Below are 16,778 nucleotides of genomic sequence, written 5' to 3' on the forward strand. Positions count from 1 at the left end.
AAACAGCCACCACTAACATTGAGTGGCTGCTGCCAACATACTGACTCAACTCCAGCCACTTTAATAATGGAAATTTATGTAAAAATGTATCACTAGCCACTCAGCAATGCCACTTAATATAATGTTTACATACCCTACATTACTCATCTCATATGTATATGTATATACTGTACTCTATATCATCGACTGCATCTTGCCATCTTTATGTAATACATGTATCACTAGCCACTTTAAACTATGCCACTTAATATAATGTTTACATATCCTACATTACTCATCTCATATGTATATGTATATACTGTACTCGATACCATCTACTGTATCTTGCCTATGCCGTTCTGTACCATCACTCATTCATATATCTTTATGTACATATTCTTTATCCCTTTACACTTGTGTGTCTAAGGTAGTAGTTGTGGAATTGTTAGGTTAGATTACTCGTTGGTTATTACTGCATTGTCGGAACTAGAAGCACAAGCATTTCGCTACACTCGCATTAACATCTGCTAACCATGTGTATGTGACAAATACAATTGGATTTGATTTGATTTTTACCCAGGATCATATTACGGTCCTGGAAAAGGACCTGGAAGGTCTGGCACACTAGATTCCTAACCTTCCATGCATGGCGTTCTAGACGGATCTTGATGTGGTTCTCCTTCAGTGCAGCAAAGTAAAAGATGTTCCTCGGCATGTTGGCACAAGACTCTGCAGTGTCCACTATCTCCACTGTGAGAAGATCCTCAGGAATCCAAGTAGAGAAACAGTTGAAAGAATAAACACAGAGGCAATGTTCTGTGGCCAGATTCAATCAAAACCAGAACCTATGCTGTTAAAAAATTCACATTGATTTGGCACTGCAAGCTTGTAATGTTTTTATTTGTTTTTTTCTATAGTGCAGGTTGTATTGAGATCTAGCCTAAGTATGTAGGTGCCTTGTTTTCTATTGCCTGTGTAACGGATGTGAAACGGCTAGCTGAGTTAGTGGTGGTGCGGCACTAAATAGCGTTACAATCGGTGACGTCACTTGCTCTGAGACCTTGTAGTAGTGGTTCCCCTTGCTCTGCAAGGGCCGCGGCTTTTGTGGAGCGATGGGTAACGATGCTTCGTGGGTGTCAGTTGTTGATGTGTGCAGAGGGTCCCTGGTTCGCGCCCGGGTATGGGCGAGGGAACGGTCTAAAGTTATACTGTTACACCTATTCTAAAACTGCCAAAAAGGAATTCCGTTTATTTCCTTCTATTCAAACATCAGGTACCTGTTTATTTCTCCAGAACTCTTGTCAGGTTGATGTGAGTGATGTGTTTGTGCTCACCTGTGAAGGGTTTAAACTTGTTCTCCAGGTCAAACATCTGTTTGCCCGGGGTCGCCAAGTCTACACGGAGTTCTGGGCACATGGCGTACTCCTTTATGGATCTACTGATCAGGGATATTTAGTTAGCAACTGCCTCCTGGGTCTGGGTTGGTTCAAACAAAAGCATGACATCATGTTGTTACACAAGGACACTCATTTGTGTTGATCTTAATTGTTCTGCTCTAGTCTATTCAATTGTGCTGCTCTAGTCTATTCAATTGTGCTGCTCTAGTCTATTCAATTGTGCTGCTCTAGTCTATTCAATTGTGCTGCTCTAGTCTATTCAATTGTGCTGCTCTAGTCTATTCAATTGTGCTGCTCTAGTCTATTCAATTGTGCTGCTCTAGTCTATTCCATTGTGCTGCTCTAGTCTATTCAATTGTGCTGCTCTAGTCTATTCAATTGTGCTGCTCTAGTCTATTCCATTGTGCTGCTCTAGTCTATTCCATTGTGCTGCTCTAGTCTATTCAATTGTGCTGCTCTAGTCTATTCAATTGTGCTGCTCTAGTCTATTCAATTGTGCTGCTCTAGTCTATTCAATTGTGCTGCTCTAGTCTATTCAATTGTGCTGCTCTAGTCTATTCAATTGTGCTGCTCTAGTCTATTCAATTGTGCTGCTCTAGTCTATTTAATTGTGCTGCTCTAGTCTATTCCATTGTGCTGCTCTAGTCTATTCAATTGTGCTGCTCTAGTCTATTCCATTGTGCTGCTCTAGTCTATTCAATTGTGCTGCTCTAGTCTATTCAATTGTGCTGCTCTAGTCTATTCCATTGTGCTGCTCTAGTCTATTCCATTGTGCTGCTCTAGTCTATTCAATTGTGCTGCTCTAGTCTATTCAATTGTGCTGCTCTAGTCTATTCAATTGTGCTGCTCTAGTCTATTCAATTGTGCTGCTCTAGTCTATTCCATTGTGCTGCTCTAGTCTATTCCATTGTGCTGCTCTAGTCTATTCCATTGTGCTGCTCTAGTCTATTCAATTGTGCTGCTCTAGTCTATTCAATTGTGCTGCTCTAGTCTATTCAATTGTGCTGCTCTAGTCTATTCCATTGTGCTGCTCTAGTCTATTCCATTGTGCTGCTCTAGTCTATTCCATTGTGCTGCTCTAGTCTATTCCATTGTGCTGCTCTAGTCTATTCAATTGTGCTGCTCTAGTCTATTCCATTGTGCTGCTCTAGTCTATTCAATTGTGCTGCTCTAGTCTATTCCATCGTGCTGCTCTAGTCTATTCAATTGTGCTGCTCTAGTCTATTCAATTGTGCTGCTCTAGTCTATTCAATTGTGCTGCTGAAGTCACCAATTATTGATATAGAATGCCATTGTATCAAAGTGTCACTGAGCATGATACTTGTGGGAAATGTCTCTATCTTATCTTGTAATGCACTTGGCTAACAACCTTTCCTACTGGTCCCTGTTCTCTAGTTACAGTATCTCCATTAGTATCTCCATTCCATTGTTGAACTTGATGCCAAAGTCTCCATTTGATCCCCTCGGGGGTTGTGACTGGCAGTGAGTATGATACCGCCGATGGCCTTGTACTTCCTGATCACACAGGAAACCGCCTGCGTGGATATGATCCCGTGATGACCAATCACGAGCTGACCAACCTGCCAAGATGACAGGTCTTTCAGGTTAGTATCTCTGTTGTGGTCACACATTTTAGCTATTGAAAAAAGCCACTATGGCTTGGAGTTATACACATTACATGCATTTGATTCAATATTCACTTGTGGATTTTAACATGAGAAATCCATAGGCTATGGTTGCTGGTGGTTATACTTAGCCAACCGAAGTATACTACAGTCATTGTGGTAGAAACACATTAAATATACTACAGTCACATGAAATATACTACAGTCGCTGTGGTAGAAACATGAAATATACTACAGGCGCATGAAATATACTACAGACGCATGAAATATACTACAGTTGCTGTGGTAGAAACATGAAATATACTACAGGCGCATGAAATATACTACAGTCACATGAAATATACTACAGTCACATGAAATATACTACAGTCACATGAAATATACTACAGTCACATGAAATATACTACAGTCACATGAAATATACTAGTCACATGAAATATACTACAGTCACATGAAATATACTAGTCACATGAAATATACTACAGTCACATGAAATATACTAGTCACATGAAATATACTACAGTCACATGAAATATACTACAGTCACATGAAATATACTACAGTCACATGAAATATACTAGTCACATGAAATATACTACAGTCACATGAAATATACTACAGGTGCATGAAATATACTACAGTCGCATGAAATATACTACAGTCGCATGAAATATACTACAGTCACATGAAATATACTACAGTCACATGAAATATACTACAGTCACTGTGGTAGAAACACATGAAATATACTACAGTCACTGTGGTAGAAACACATGAAATATACTACAGTCACATGAAATATACTACAGTCACATTAAATATACTACAGTCACATGAAATATACTACAGTCACTGTGGTAGAAACACATGAAATATACTACAGGGTTTATGGGAGGGAAAAATCTTAGGCACGCCCAGTATTTCACGGGCTGGTAGGGGGAGGCTATGGGTCCTAAAATAACCATGGAGACTAGTATGTGTGCACAGGCAGATGGTAACTGAAGACGCTCCTTAGTTCACACATGTGCAGGGGGATCACTGTCAGGGCTGTTGTCTCCAGTAAGTGAGACCCTAAACACTGATTCAGGGTCAGTGTTGATTTGTGATGGTAATACCAAAGGCAGTACAGTATGAAGTTCGGCAGAAACTGCTTCTCCAATAGAAATCCCAGATCACGCTTGTACGTGATGTCATGGTGACGTCGGCTAAGCTCATGCACAGAAACACTTAGTCTGGTCGAACGGTCGTCTTGGGCCGACGTGCGCATGTACAAGCCGTTAAATGAAAGGCACTCGTTCGATATAAAGTCATTTTTTTTTTACGAAAATGAAAACGTGGCTGTTTGTCACTTTCATAAGGTTGGAGTAATATGTTTAGCTACTTTAAGACATTGTGCCTTAAGAGTTTGAGAAAATTAACAACGAAGGAAAAAATGTTAACTTCTCATTGACTTCTAAAACCCTAAACCTGGGTCTGGTCTGCCGATTCTGCTGCCCAAGCGTTCCTGTAAGTCTCGCAGTGTTGCTCCTCTGGGTTTAGAATCTGGAAATACTATCGCAGAGCAGTGTGATGGGTCAACTTCTTCTCAGAGAGTAGAATACAATGCTGGCTCCTGGGGCTAATGTGGTCTGTTTTGAGAGGCTTGTGCATAAACGTCGTGACCTACCTTAAGCTTTTCAACGTTTCTTGTGACCTTCCAGTCAGACTAAACAATATTTCCAGCCACAACTCAGTTGAAAGCCGCTTTGATGTCCAAGTGCACTATTTTGGGGGGAAAACTACTAGTGCTGTAGTGCACTACTGTTACATCATGTCCACTCATTAGCCTGATTTAAGAAAACAATTATTTGTAGGTCTGATTGCATCAGGGGTCAGTAAGACACGTGACGTTCTTCAGGTCAAGGCTGAACAGAGGAAAACCAGAAGGTACCTGTCAGACACTCACCATGTTGTCGTACCCTCACTAAAGGCCATCCCTCAGTTGACGTAAAGGAACCAGCTTGTTTTAGCCTGGGTACCAGTCTGTTTAGCTAACATCCCATTCCTTGTACTCATGTCATTGTGAAACATGACACGAAGTAAGACTGGTGCCCAGGCTTAACTTATTCTGTCGATCACGATACCCTCCCATAGCCTCTGATAAGTCCATTCAAGAGCATTTTGATTGAGTAGTAATACTACTGTATACTGTAATACTTTATATTTACATGTATAGCTATTAATAGCTACAGATAGACCTTTTTGTAACATGGCTGTAGAGCTGGCTAGAAATCCAATTATTTGTTCATTTGGACTGTCATGTTACCGACTGTTGTAGTCTTTCGAGGATAATTATTCAGAACCACACCAGTAGTCATAAATATGTTTTATTTATTAAAAATACACTATTTACAGTACATATGTGCTGAGAGTCAATGTGACTCAGTAAGTGGTGATAACTGCTGTTATTCAGGTGGATGCCTGTGCGCTGTCTATCCAGCTCCTCACCACTTCGTACCTGGTTGTATCCAGACTTACAGTAAGATCTGCACGCTCAACTCAAATGTTCACATGAAAGAATGATATACGTTTTGCATATTTATGAGGTTTGTGTGCAGATCTCAGGTATGAATACCATCCACCATTAATACAGTCTGAAATACAGTTACATAGAGGATTCCTCAAATGCATGTAATAATAACGAGGATTTGTTGAACAATTTCACCCTAAAATTAGAACGCTAAACTGAGTATAAAAATGTTAGACAATTAATTAGGTTCCTTGTGTCCCAAAGCTTTTAATACCGAAGAGGAGAAGTGAATCCTTTTCAGACTAGCTACAAGGCAAACTGTGGTTTAGAGACACAGATTCAGAGTCCTATTCAATCAACTTGGTCCGACTGTGCAGTCGACAGAAGAGACTCACTAAACTGACCTCCTAAATCTCCTTAAAGGCCTTGTTGTCAGAGACTTATCACATATTTTCGCCAATGGTTGGTCAAGGTCTTGTTTCTGTCCACGGGTAAATGTCTGGTGTTCATTCTGAGTTGAAGTTGCCTGTCTCTGAGGAGGTTGAAGCGAAGGTAGTGGCAGGGGTGGAGCGAATGGAGATCTGGGTGGATCGGAGGAAGTAGGAGGCCCCTCGGGTTGGCATCCAGTGGATTCCCCTCCTACGCTCTGACCGTCCCTTGGGTCTCGCGTGGATATATTTCCCGTTCAGATTGGTGTCTCCGCAAGCGTTGAACCACCAGCCGCCTGCAAAAACCCATCGGATTAGTTAAACTGGATGCTGGTGTGAACAATCTCCATTCAATCTAATGTTCCATTAAATCGTATGCTTCATAAATTAGAGGAAATTAAATCATTTCATTCAAACAAACCCTGTACTTGAGCCCTACGATAAACCATGCATCCATAAAATCCTATAACATCCTCCCCACTCCCCACCACTTTACCTGTGTAGGTATAGGCACAGTGTGAGTCTTCAAGTTTGTCATTGTCCTGGTCCTTGGTGGAGAACATCATACCGGTGTGGTTGCTCATTGCGTCAGGCAGATTTCCGGACGCCTGTGAGAGGTGGATTCTATAGTGGGCCTCGGGTCCATCCAGAGAGAAGTTGTACTCAATGAAACGCTTGCCCCTTTTCCAGTCCTCCAGTTGGATGTTCAGGAAAGTGTCACCTTGACTAGCGAGGGAGTGGATCTTCCTCAGGCCCAGCCAGAACTCTCCTGCGACACAGACAAATCAATAAGGCTCAGTGTTGAAGTTGTACACACATACCCAGGCAGGTGACTGGTCTGGTTCACTGGTCATGGGAAGTACACATTACACCTCACAACTTGATCACTCACCTTGAAAGTCTCCAAATCCGTTTTCATATTTCTCCCAATTCTGATGAAAATTCATCGACCCATCCTTCCTTCTCTGGATGACAGTAGCGCCTCCATCTGCAGAAAGGAAAGAAGAAGTGCTTAACTTCAAATCAATAAATATACATTAGTACGCAAATGTTTCAGCTCATACGAATGGCTGGAATGGTGAAAATGGAATGTTATCAAAAACATGGTTTTCACGTGTTTGATACCAGTCCATTCCACTCCATTCCAGCCATTATTATGAGCCGTCCTCCACTCAGCAGCAGTCATTGTTAGCATTGGTGCTACTCGTCTGTCTTACCTTCACCCATGTCACAGTAGACCATGAAGGGCTCAGATTGGTTAGGCTTGATGGCGTACACTCCACTGGCTCTCTCGCCCTTGTTGAATAGCTCACTGCAGTCTGATGAGAGATCTGTGACACAACCATATTTTACAGTCTATCAGCAGCACCTTGCTGAAACCTGTTGTTCCTCAAACATTGTGTTTTAGTGTGGACCTTGTGTTTTGTAGGGACCCTGAAAGAGTAGCGGCTAATGGGAATAAAAATAAACAAATGATCATGACCCTTTTAAGGCACCTTACCCGTCATGTCCAAACTGCCATTGGTGGAGGTGTTGGTCAAATACCCAGCGAGGGTGGGTGTGGCAGACTGGAAGTTGTCTGATGGTTTCTCAATGGTCTCTTGCATGAAAGGGTTGTAGGTGAGCTGAAAATGAGAAGGAATAGTGTTGTTACGGCACAAGCAGTCATTTCTGTCACTCTGCACAATAGTCGTTTTTGTAGGCTTGAGGTGAATAATCGCAGGTTGGTGTTTTTAGTCATGAATCTTGTTCTGGAGGCAGCTATGCAGAGTGGTCACTAGCTGGCAGAGCCACAAAGTCATCAAGTCATCAAGTCATCAAACTCCTAACACTAACCTCCATTTTCTTTTTTACACTATAGACAATTTTAACTTTGCAGCTGGCCCATCTAGTAGAAATCGCTCGGTTCTACTTCCAGGACAAGATTCATGACAAAAAACGTCAACCTGCTGAATAATCACAGTAGATGAAGTGAGTTTCACACATATAATTTAAAGCACTTTGAGCATCTGGTGATATATACATCCAAATAATTGTCATTACTATAATGGATTGAACATAAAAATGAAGTAATTTGCCTGCTCTCATGGTTGTAAGACTGTAAGGCTCAAGCTACATATTGTACAAAAACTACCTTCACCTCCAGAGTTTTCATCTTGCTTCTCTGGTGGTTGAGCTGGTCACTCTGCTCTCTCACGGCCTTCAGCAGGTCACTGATGCTCCTCTCCTGGGTGTGGATCACATCCTGTGGGACACATGACGGGACAGGGATGGGTCATTTCTCCAGACATGACTATTTATCCTCATAGGGTTCAACAGTTCTATCTGGTACTATAGTGGTGTTTAGGGAGTAAGCTAATCACTAGAACCAAAGGTCGAAGGTGACTTTGGTCAATGTATCTTCTTGAGGTTGGTTGAAGTGACTGAAAACCCTGCCAAATTTCCCCATAAACCTTACCTTGTCCTTGGTATCTTACCACGTCAGTATTATACATGGATATTTCAGTGAGTATTGGGAGAATCTTAATCAGCTTTAACACCATGTCGTCCCCCCCCCCCCCATGGGTTAAGGTTATGTTTGGGGTGGCTCACCTTCAGTGAGTTGATCTCAGCCAGCTGCTCGGCGGGGACCAGGCCCTGAGACAGGCTGCTCAGCTTCACCTCCAGCCCTCCCACCTTGCTCCGAAGCTGGCTACGCTCCTGCAGGATGCTCTCCACTTTTGAATTGATCTCCAGCGACAGGTTCCGTATCTCCTCGTTGTTGGCCTTGAGCACCACTGTGGTTTTCTTCAGCTCCTCCTCTTCTCCCTTGATCTCGCTGGCCAGCACGGAGAGCTGGTTGAAGGAGCTGTCGAAGATGTTGAGTTTCTGGAAGATGTCGTTTATCTGGCTCTTGGTCTTATGGACGAAGTCCCTGAGGCTGTGGCCGAGCTGGAGGAGACCGTTGGCCAGGAGGCGCACGTCATCTAGAGCGGCGAAGCGGGAGCGAGTTTCAACGGCGGGAACCTGAGGTAGAGGAGAATCATTGGACATGGGCTCCTCCTTGGCGCAGAGGACCAGGGGCCAAGAAGCCACAAGAACGAACAGAAAGGTTAGCGTTAGCTTCATTGTGTTATTTTTCTGTCTTGAGACCTTCAAGGTGTTGGTAGTGAGCTGGCCAGCCACTCGAGTCCCCTCTTCCCTTGAAAAGACACCACAGGACACAGAGCTAGTAAACTATATAGGCTGCCTGGGATGAGGTTGATTATTAACTTACTCGACTGATTTTACCTCTACATATATGGATGCAACGTTCACGAGTCCAATTTACAAAGAGCTTAACTCCTTCATGAGTAGACTCTGTTTGAAATGACTGGAGTCTGACTATTATTTCAGTGTTCTATTCTGAAATTCAAAAGAAAAGAACTGAGTGGGCAGCTGTTTGTGATGCATTCAATCGGAATGTTCAGTTCAAAACACACTGGTGTGCCAGTCTGGTACAAGAATGCCAATTCCAAAATTGGTACCAGTCTGGTACCATCGATGCCAATTCCAAAACTGCCACATCCGTGTGCCAGTCGGGGAATCGTCATGGAAGATCAAATAAGATGTTCTTGTTGGTTCTCAGAAAGAATCTTAAGCAAAGAATTGTTGGAACAAAGTTCCAAGTCCAAATGTATTTAGACTTGAACAGGGCACACAATAATCAACAACCACTATGTATAATTATTATATCTGATTGGAGTTTATTTAAAAAAATGCTGAAATAGACATTCATAACATTTACATTGGGTGAGTTGCAGGAAATTAAGCTACTGAAGTGCAGTACAGTGATTCTAAAGCCTTGTTCAAATTGGCAGTTTGAAGTAACACGTTTTTCTGGGGGGGGTTAAATATCGTATTCGAATCTGTTCTTTTTCCTGCAGTTTGAACAGCCAAAAAGCAGATGGAATAAGATATTTCAAGCCCCATTTCAAACGACCTCTGATTCCTGGCCATTCGACTTGTGGCGAACAGACAAATCTAATTTATTTTCCCTCAAGTGGTTTTTAGACTGTTATTTGGCATATCTTGTTGCGTGCTAGCTACTCTGTCGACAGTTTTGACAAGCACGTGTGGTAGCAAACTAATTTGTTAATTGTTTACAAACAAATTAGTGAATGTGCTAGAATGCAAAACAGCTACTTAGCTAGCTAGTTGACTTCTGTGGCTAGCCAGAAAGGACTTGTTTTGAAAGTTGGATCATCGTCCAAAGGCGGCGAGCTTTACACCACTCCAGCCGACGCTTGGCATTGCGTATGGTGATCTTAGGCTTGTGTGCGGCTTCTCAGCCACGGAAACCCATTTCGTAAAGCTCCAGACAAACAGTTATGTGCTGACTTTGTTTCCTGAGGTGGTTTGGAACTCGGTAGTGAGAGCTGCAACCGAGGAGACAATTTTTATGCGCTACACGCTTCAGGAATTGCCAGTCCCATTCTGTCAGCTTGTGTGGCCTACCACTTTGCGACTGAGCCGTTGTTGCTCCTAGACAACACCACTTCAGAATAATAGCAATTACAGGTGACCGGGGCAGCTCTAACAGGGCAGAAATTTGACGAACTGACTTGTTGGAAAAGTGGCATCCTATGATGGTGCCACGTTGAAAGTCACTGAGCTCTTCAGTTAGGCCATTCTCTTGTTTGTCTATGGAGATTGCATGGCTGTGTGCTCGATTTTATACACCCGTCAGCAACAGGTGTTGCTGAAATCATTTGAAGGGATGTCCACATACTTTTGTATATTTAGTGTACTTGCAAGCAATAAAGGTGCATTTGGAAAGTGACTTTTTCCACATTTTGTTACGTTACAGCCTTATTCTTCTCATCAATTTACACATAATACCCCATAATGACAAAGAAAAAACAGAAATATCACATTTACATTAGTATTCAGACCCTTTACGCAGTACTTTGTTGAATCACCTTTGGCAGTGATTACAGCGTCGAGTCTTCTTGGGTGTGACGCTACAAGCTTGGCACACTTGTATTTGGGGAGTTTCTCCCATTCTTCTCTGCAGATCCTCTGAAGCTCTGTCAGGTTGGATGGGGAGCGTTGCTGTACAGCTATTTTCAGGTCTCTCCAGAGAGGTTCGATCAGGTTCAAGTCCGGGCTCTGGCTGGGCCACTCAAGGACATTCAGAGGCTGGGCCCTAGGACCATGTCCCAGGACTACCTGACATGAGGACTCCTTGCTGTCCCCAGTCCACCTGGCCATGCTCCTGCTCCAGTTTCAACTGTTCTGCCTTACTATTATTCAACCATGCTGGTCATTTATGAACATTTGAACATCTTGGCCACGTTCTGTTATAATCTCCACCCGGCACAGCCAGAAGAGGACTGGCCACCCCACATATGCTCTCTCTAATTCTCTCTTTCTTTCTCTCTCTCGGAGGACCTGAGCCCTAGGACCGTGCCCCAGGACTACCTGACATGATGGCTCCTTGCTGTCCCCAGTCCACCTGACTGTGCTGCTGCTCCAGTTTCAACTGTTCTGCCTTATTATTATTTGACCATGCTGGTCATTTATGAACATTTGAACATCTTGGTCATGTTCTGTTATAATCTCTACCCGGCACAGCCAGAAGAGGACTGGCCACCCCACATAGCCCGGTTCCTCTCTAGGTTTCTTCCTAGGTTTTGGCCTTTCTAGGGAGTTTTTCCTAGCCACCGTGCTTTTACACCTGCATTGTTTGCTGTTTGGGGTTTTAGGCTGGGTTTCTGTACAGCACTTTGAGATATCAGCTGATGTACGAAGGGCTATATAAATAAATTTGATTTGATTTGATTTGTCCTGAAGCTACTCCTGCTTTGTCTTGGCTGTGTACTTAGGGTCGTTGTGCTGTTGGAGGGTGAACCTTCGCGCCAGTCTGAGGTACTGAGCACTCTGGAGCAGGTTGTTATCAAGGATCTATTTATGCTCCATTCATCTTACCCTCGATCCTGACTAGTCTCCCAGTCCCTGCTGTTGAAAAACATTCCCACATCATGATGCTGCCACCACCATGCTTCACCGTAAGGGATGGTGCGAGGTTTCCTCCAGACGTGACGCTTGGCATTAAGGCCAAAGAACTCAAACTTGGTTTCATCAGAACAGAGAGTCTTGTTTCTCATAATCTGAGAGTCCTCCAAGCGGGCTGTCATGTTCCTTTCCTGAGGACTGGCTTCCTTCCGTCTGGCCCCTCTAACATAAAGGCCTGAATGGTAGAGGGCTGCAGAGATAGTTGTCCTTCTGAAAGGTTCTCCCATCTCCACAGAGGAACTCTGCAGCTCTGTCAGAGTGACAATCGAGTTCTTAGCCCCTCCCTTACCAAGGCCCTTCTCCCCCAATTGCCCAAATTGAGCTGGGCTGCCAGCTCTAGGAAGAGTCTTGCTGGTTCCAAACATCTTCCATTGAAGAATGATGGAGGCAAGTGTGTTCTTAGGGACCTTCAATTCTGCAGAAATGTTTTGGTAGCCTTCCCCAGATCTGTTCCTTGACACAATCCTGTCTCTGAGCTCTACGGACAATTGGCTTGGTTTTTGATCTGACAGGCCTTCTATAGACAGGTGTGTGCCTTTCCTAATCATGTCAAATCAATTGAATTTCCCACAGATGGACTCCAATCAAGTTATAAAACATTTCAAGGATAATTAATGGAAATAGGATGCACCTGAGCTCAATTTTGAGTCTTATAGCAAACAGTTTGAGTACTTGTGTAAATAAGCTATTACAGTTTTTTAAATTGTTAATACATTTGCAAAAATGTCTAAAAACCTCATTTTGCTTTTTCATTTTGGGATATTGTGTGTAGATTGATGAGACGTTTTATTTATTTTATAACTCAACACAATTTTATAAAAGGGGAAGGGTGTCTGAATACATTCTGAATTGACTGTATATGCCCGAGGCGCGATCAATTCCGCTGAAATTCTTGTAAATTTAGGAATGAAATCAAACTTCCTTGAAAAACTCCAGCTCCAACAGCTGATTTAAACATCAGTGAGGTCATACATCTCTATCGTGCATAGTAAGTTAATTCATGAAATCATCTGCTGAAAAATACAAGTTTACACCGCTAGGATTACATCCTGGGCTGGTTCTGTACAGCACTTTGAGATATCAGCTGATGTACGAAGGGCTATATAAATAAATTTGATTTGATTTGATTTGATTTGGTTCTACTCCTAAGCAATAAGGCCCGAGGAGGTGTGGTATATGGCCAATATACCACGGCTAAGGACTGTTCATAGCACGACGCAACGCCGAGTGCCTGGATACAGCCCTTAGCTGCGGTATATTGGCCATATACCACAAACCCCCGAGGTGCCTTATTGCTGTTATAAACTGGTTACCAATGTAATTACAGCAGTAAAAATACATGTTTTGTCATACCCATGGTATACGATCCCATATACCACGGCTGTCAGCCAATCAGCATTCAGGGCTCCCACCACCCAGTTTATAATAGAAAATAGGATATTGATACAGCAAATACTGCTACTGTACAGTAGTGCTGATGTGATTTTGATCCATACAACCTATATACAACCTAATATACAAACTCTGATGCAACATAAGATATGCCCGTGCTCCAGAGGTCCCTCTGTTAAATGTTAACTGATTGGCCCAACATCGAGCCCCAGTGTGTGGACACAGCAAACACTGCCCTCACCCCTGCGTTGAACCAGAGGCCCCTGTCTCTGGTCACTCTCTCTGGATGGGAGCGGCTCTAACCCTCTATGCTGTGTGTGTGTGTGCGTGCATATGTTTGCGAGGGCGTATGTGCTGAAGTTTGGGATAGTTTCATGGGGCACGGCAGAGAAGTAAGTTGGAACTGGTCAACAGGAGTTGACACATTGCCCTGTTGCCCTACATTTAGCTTGATCACTTCAAATGGAAGTACCTGTTAACCTGACAGTGACCATAAAGGCTAGTTTATAGTCTGTGAGAAAAATGCAACTAGCTACGCAAAATGCCTGGTTGACTGCTATGCTAAAAAAAAAACTCTAGTCATGGTTGCCAACAGCCTTTTTGACTTTTGGTCGTGGAACCATGTGTCTCATGTGATGCAAGAGAAGCTACTCTTCCCTCACATATTCTTTCTGCCGGTAGCTCAGTCTGGCTGGAACGCAGTGTAATGTGACGCAACTACACAACGTAGGCATTTTGAGTAACTAATTGCGCTGTGAGCTTTATCTATGTAGACAATAAATGAGGCTTGAGAATTGTCTCGTGGAGGAAAATCTGATTTGACCAATTGAATTTAAAGCTAATTTGTATCTGAAGATTCAGTTAAAGATTCAGTAAGATAAGGTTTCATCTGGCACACGCTTGACAGTAGATAACTGGTTTCCCTTGAACTGTCTGCGGCCAGGCATGCTTTACGAGTCTACAGTGGCTTTTTATCATCGACTAGTCAAACAGTTTCGCCAGACAGCATATCTACAGTAGACACAGCTTGCTAATCAAACCGAAGCCAGTGTGTGTTTGAGCAATCAATAAGTCACGTTTCAAGCCCAACCAGTGATGAATGTCACGTTTTTGTCCTCGCTGTCAATCGCCCCCTATAACCCTGGTTTGTTTCATCATGTTCCTATCCATGTCATCTGTGTAGCAGCGGCTAGATGTTCTTTACCATTCGGGCCTATCAGATTTGCCACCAATGCTCCTTATAGGACACATCACTGCACTCTATACTCCTCTGTAAACTGGTCATCTCTGTATTTCTGTCGCAAGACTCACTGGTTGATGCTTATTTATAAAAACCCTCTTAGGCCTCACTCCCCCCTATCTGAGATGTCTACTAGGGCCCTCATCCTCCACATACAGTACAACACCCGTTCTGCCAGTCACAGTCTGTTAAAGGTCCCCAACGTACACACATCCCTGGGTCGCTCGTATTTTCAGTTCGCTGCAGCTAACGACTGGAACAGTCAAACTGGACCGTTTATTCTCAATCTCTTCATTCGAAGACTCTCAATCATGGACATTCTTACTGACAGATGTGGCTGCTTTGTGTGATGTATTATTGTCTTTACCTTCTTGCCCTTTGTGCTGTTGTCTGTGCCCAATAATGTATGTACCCTGTTTTGTGTTGCTACCATGTTGTGCTGCTACCATGCTGTGTTGTCATGTGTTGTTGTCCTAGGTCTCTCTTTATGTAGTGTTGTTCCTCTTGTTGTGATGTGTGTTTTTGTCCTATATTTTTAAGTATTTGTATTAATCCCAGGCCCCCGTCCCGCAGGAGGCATTTTTGCCTTTTGGCAAGGCGTTATTGTAAATAAGAAATTGTTATTAACTGACTTGCAGTCATTTGATTTAGATTTGTTTCTAATACTTGTTTGATTAAGTCTGTAGTGCCAGATGGGTTCTCATATTTATTTAACTAGGCAAGTAGTAAGTTAAGAACAAATTGTTACTTTACAAATGAAAAATGTGTAATGAAAGGGAAAGGATACACAGAGACAAGTAAATATGGATCGTATTTGATCCTTGATATATATACAAAGGGAAAGTCGAATCGTCGCTATAGTAACTGTTTGGATCGTGCAATACATACCACACCGACAGGTAATCCTTTTGTGGATGTGGATTCTAGTAAGATAAGTTGTGATTGGTCCTTCTTGCTGAAAGAGGCCAGCTCAGTTTGAGGTCTATGAACTCTCGATCAAGTGGAGAGCAGCACAGAGGACTATACTAATACTGCCAATAGGAACCAATAACCACACTGACCTACAGTAGCACAGAGTTACATAATGCACATTAAATTAATGTATACTGTAGTCCAGATTTATGATTTACAATAACCCAGCACGGATACCTTCATATAGTCACTGTGGGGACGACGTAGGCTATGCACTTATTGATGAAGCCTGTGACTTATGTGGTAAACTAGCCTAGCCTCTGTTTCATCGGAAACACTTCCTTATCATCATTGCATTGCTGCTGTTTTTTATTTAAGGAAATGTTCAAGCCTGTTCTATTTATGTAGCCTATACGGTAGTCCTATGAATTTGATATTTTCAGTGATCGACTCTGTCAATTTTGTTAAAATGTGTTTCCGCCCGGTCTCGAACCGGGGACCTTTCGCGTGTGAGGCGAACGTGATAACCACTACACTACGGAAACTCTGAGAAGTATTACGTGCAGTCTGCTATCACCAATGGCACAATCCTATGGATTGTTTATCACTTTCAATAGAGAAATGTTTATGGAGTGAATTCAGTCATACTTAGATTACCATATTTCTTACTTAGATAAACATGTTTTGCTCCCTAGATATTTTCAGTTATGCAAATGACGCAACACTGCATGCAACAAAATCTCCTGGGTTTGGAAAGTTACAACAAAATCTCAAAGTAAAACTTTAACTTAAAGCCTCCGTTATAAAAGGGCCATACATGCTTAAAACACATTATATAGTATTATACCTGCAAGCTGGTACCGTCACCAATATCAAATATGCACGTAATAAAAGCACCAATAGGAGCTCTCCTAAACCTAACCTTTATGTGATGATCACCTTTCACCACTAGAGGGCATTCTTGACAAATTAACAATATAAGCATTGGGGAAAGTTGACATGGAACAGATTTTATATAGGTTTTTTTTATTGTCACAGCTAAATGTTTTTTTTTATTGTCACAGCTAAATGTATTGTTTTACAGGGTACGGCACCCCAAGATGAAATTAGGGTTAAGTGCTTTGCTCAAGTGTTGACAAAAAATGGACCGTTTTTTATAAATGTTTTACCTTGTCCGTTTGGGTATTTGAACTGGAGGCTTTTTGGTTACTGGCCCAACGCTCTAACCGCTAAGCTAACCTGCATGCCAAAATACAGTGC

At 42.6% G+C, this 16,778-nt stretch overlaps 1 protein-coding gene and 1 non-coding gene across 3 annotated transcripts; both read right to left on the minus strand.

The window, feature by feature from the left end:
- Positions 1-5,351: 5,351 nt before the first annotated feature.
- Positions 5,352-9,142, minus strand: LOC124041016 (angiopoietin-related protein 3-like). Of its 2 annotated transcripts, none has more exons than XM_046358171.1 (7): positions 8,531-9,142; positions 8,073-8,183; positions 7,440-7,563; positions 7,156-7,269; positions 6,831-6,926; positions 6,435-6,707; positions 5,352-6,234 (listed from the first exon to the last, which is right to left on the minus strand). In XM_046358171.1, the coding sequence occupies exons 1-7, from the start codon at positions 9,044-9,046 to the stop codon at positions 6,017-6,019; spliced, it is 1,452 nt and encodes a 483-aa protein (XP_046214127.1). In that variant the 5' UTR covers positions 9,047-9,142; the 3' UTR covers positions 5,352-6,016. The 2 variants fall into 2 exon arrangements, with proteins under 2 accessions (XP_046214127.1, XP_046214128.1); XM_046358172.1 differs by having other exon boundaries at positions 8,079-8,183; positions 8,531-9,141.
- A 6,848-nt stretch (positions 9,143-15,990) lies between these two features.
- trnav-cac lies at positions 15,991-16,063 on the minus strand. Its single transcript has one exon. It is a non-coding gene; the product is annotated as a tRNA-Val (tRNA).
- Positions 16,064-16,778: the final 715 nt, after the last annotated feature.

This window comes from Oncorhynchus gorbuscha, linkage group LG08 (genome assembly GCF_021184085.1).
Source record: "Oncorhynchus gorbuscha isolate QuinsamMale2020 ecotype Even-year linkage group LG08, OgorEven_v1.0, whole genome shotgun sequence".
Classification (NCBI taxonomy): domain Eukaryota; kingdom Metazoa; phylum Chordata; class Actinopteri; order Salmoniformes; family Salmonidae; genus Oncorhynchus; species Oncorhynchus gorbuscha.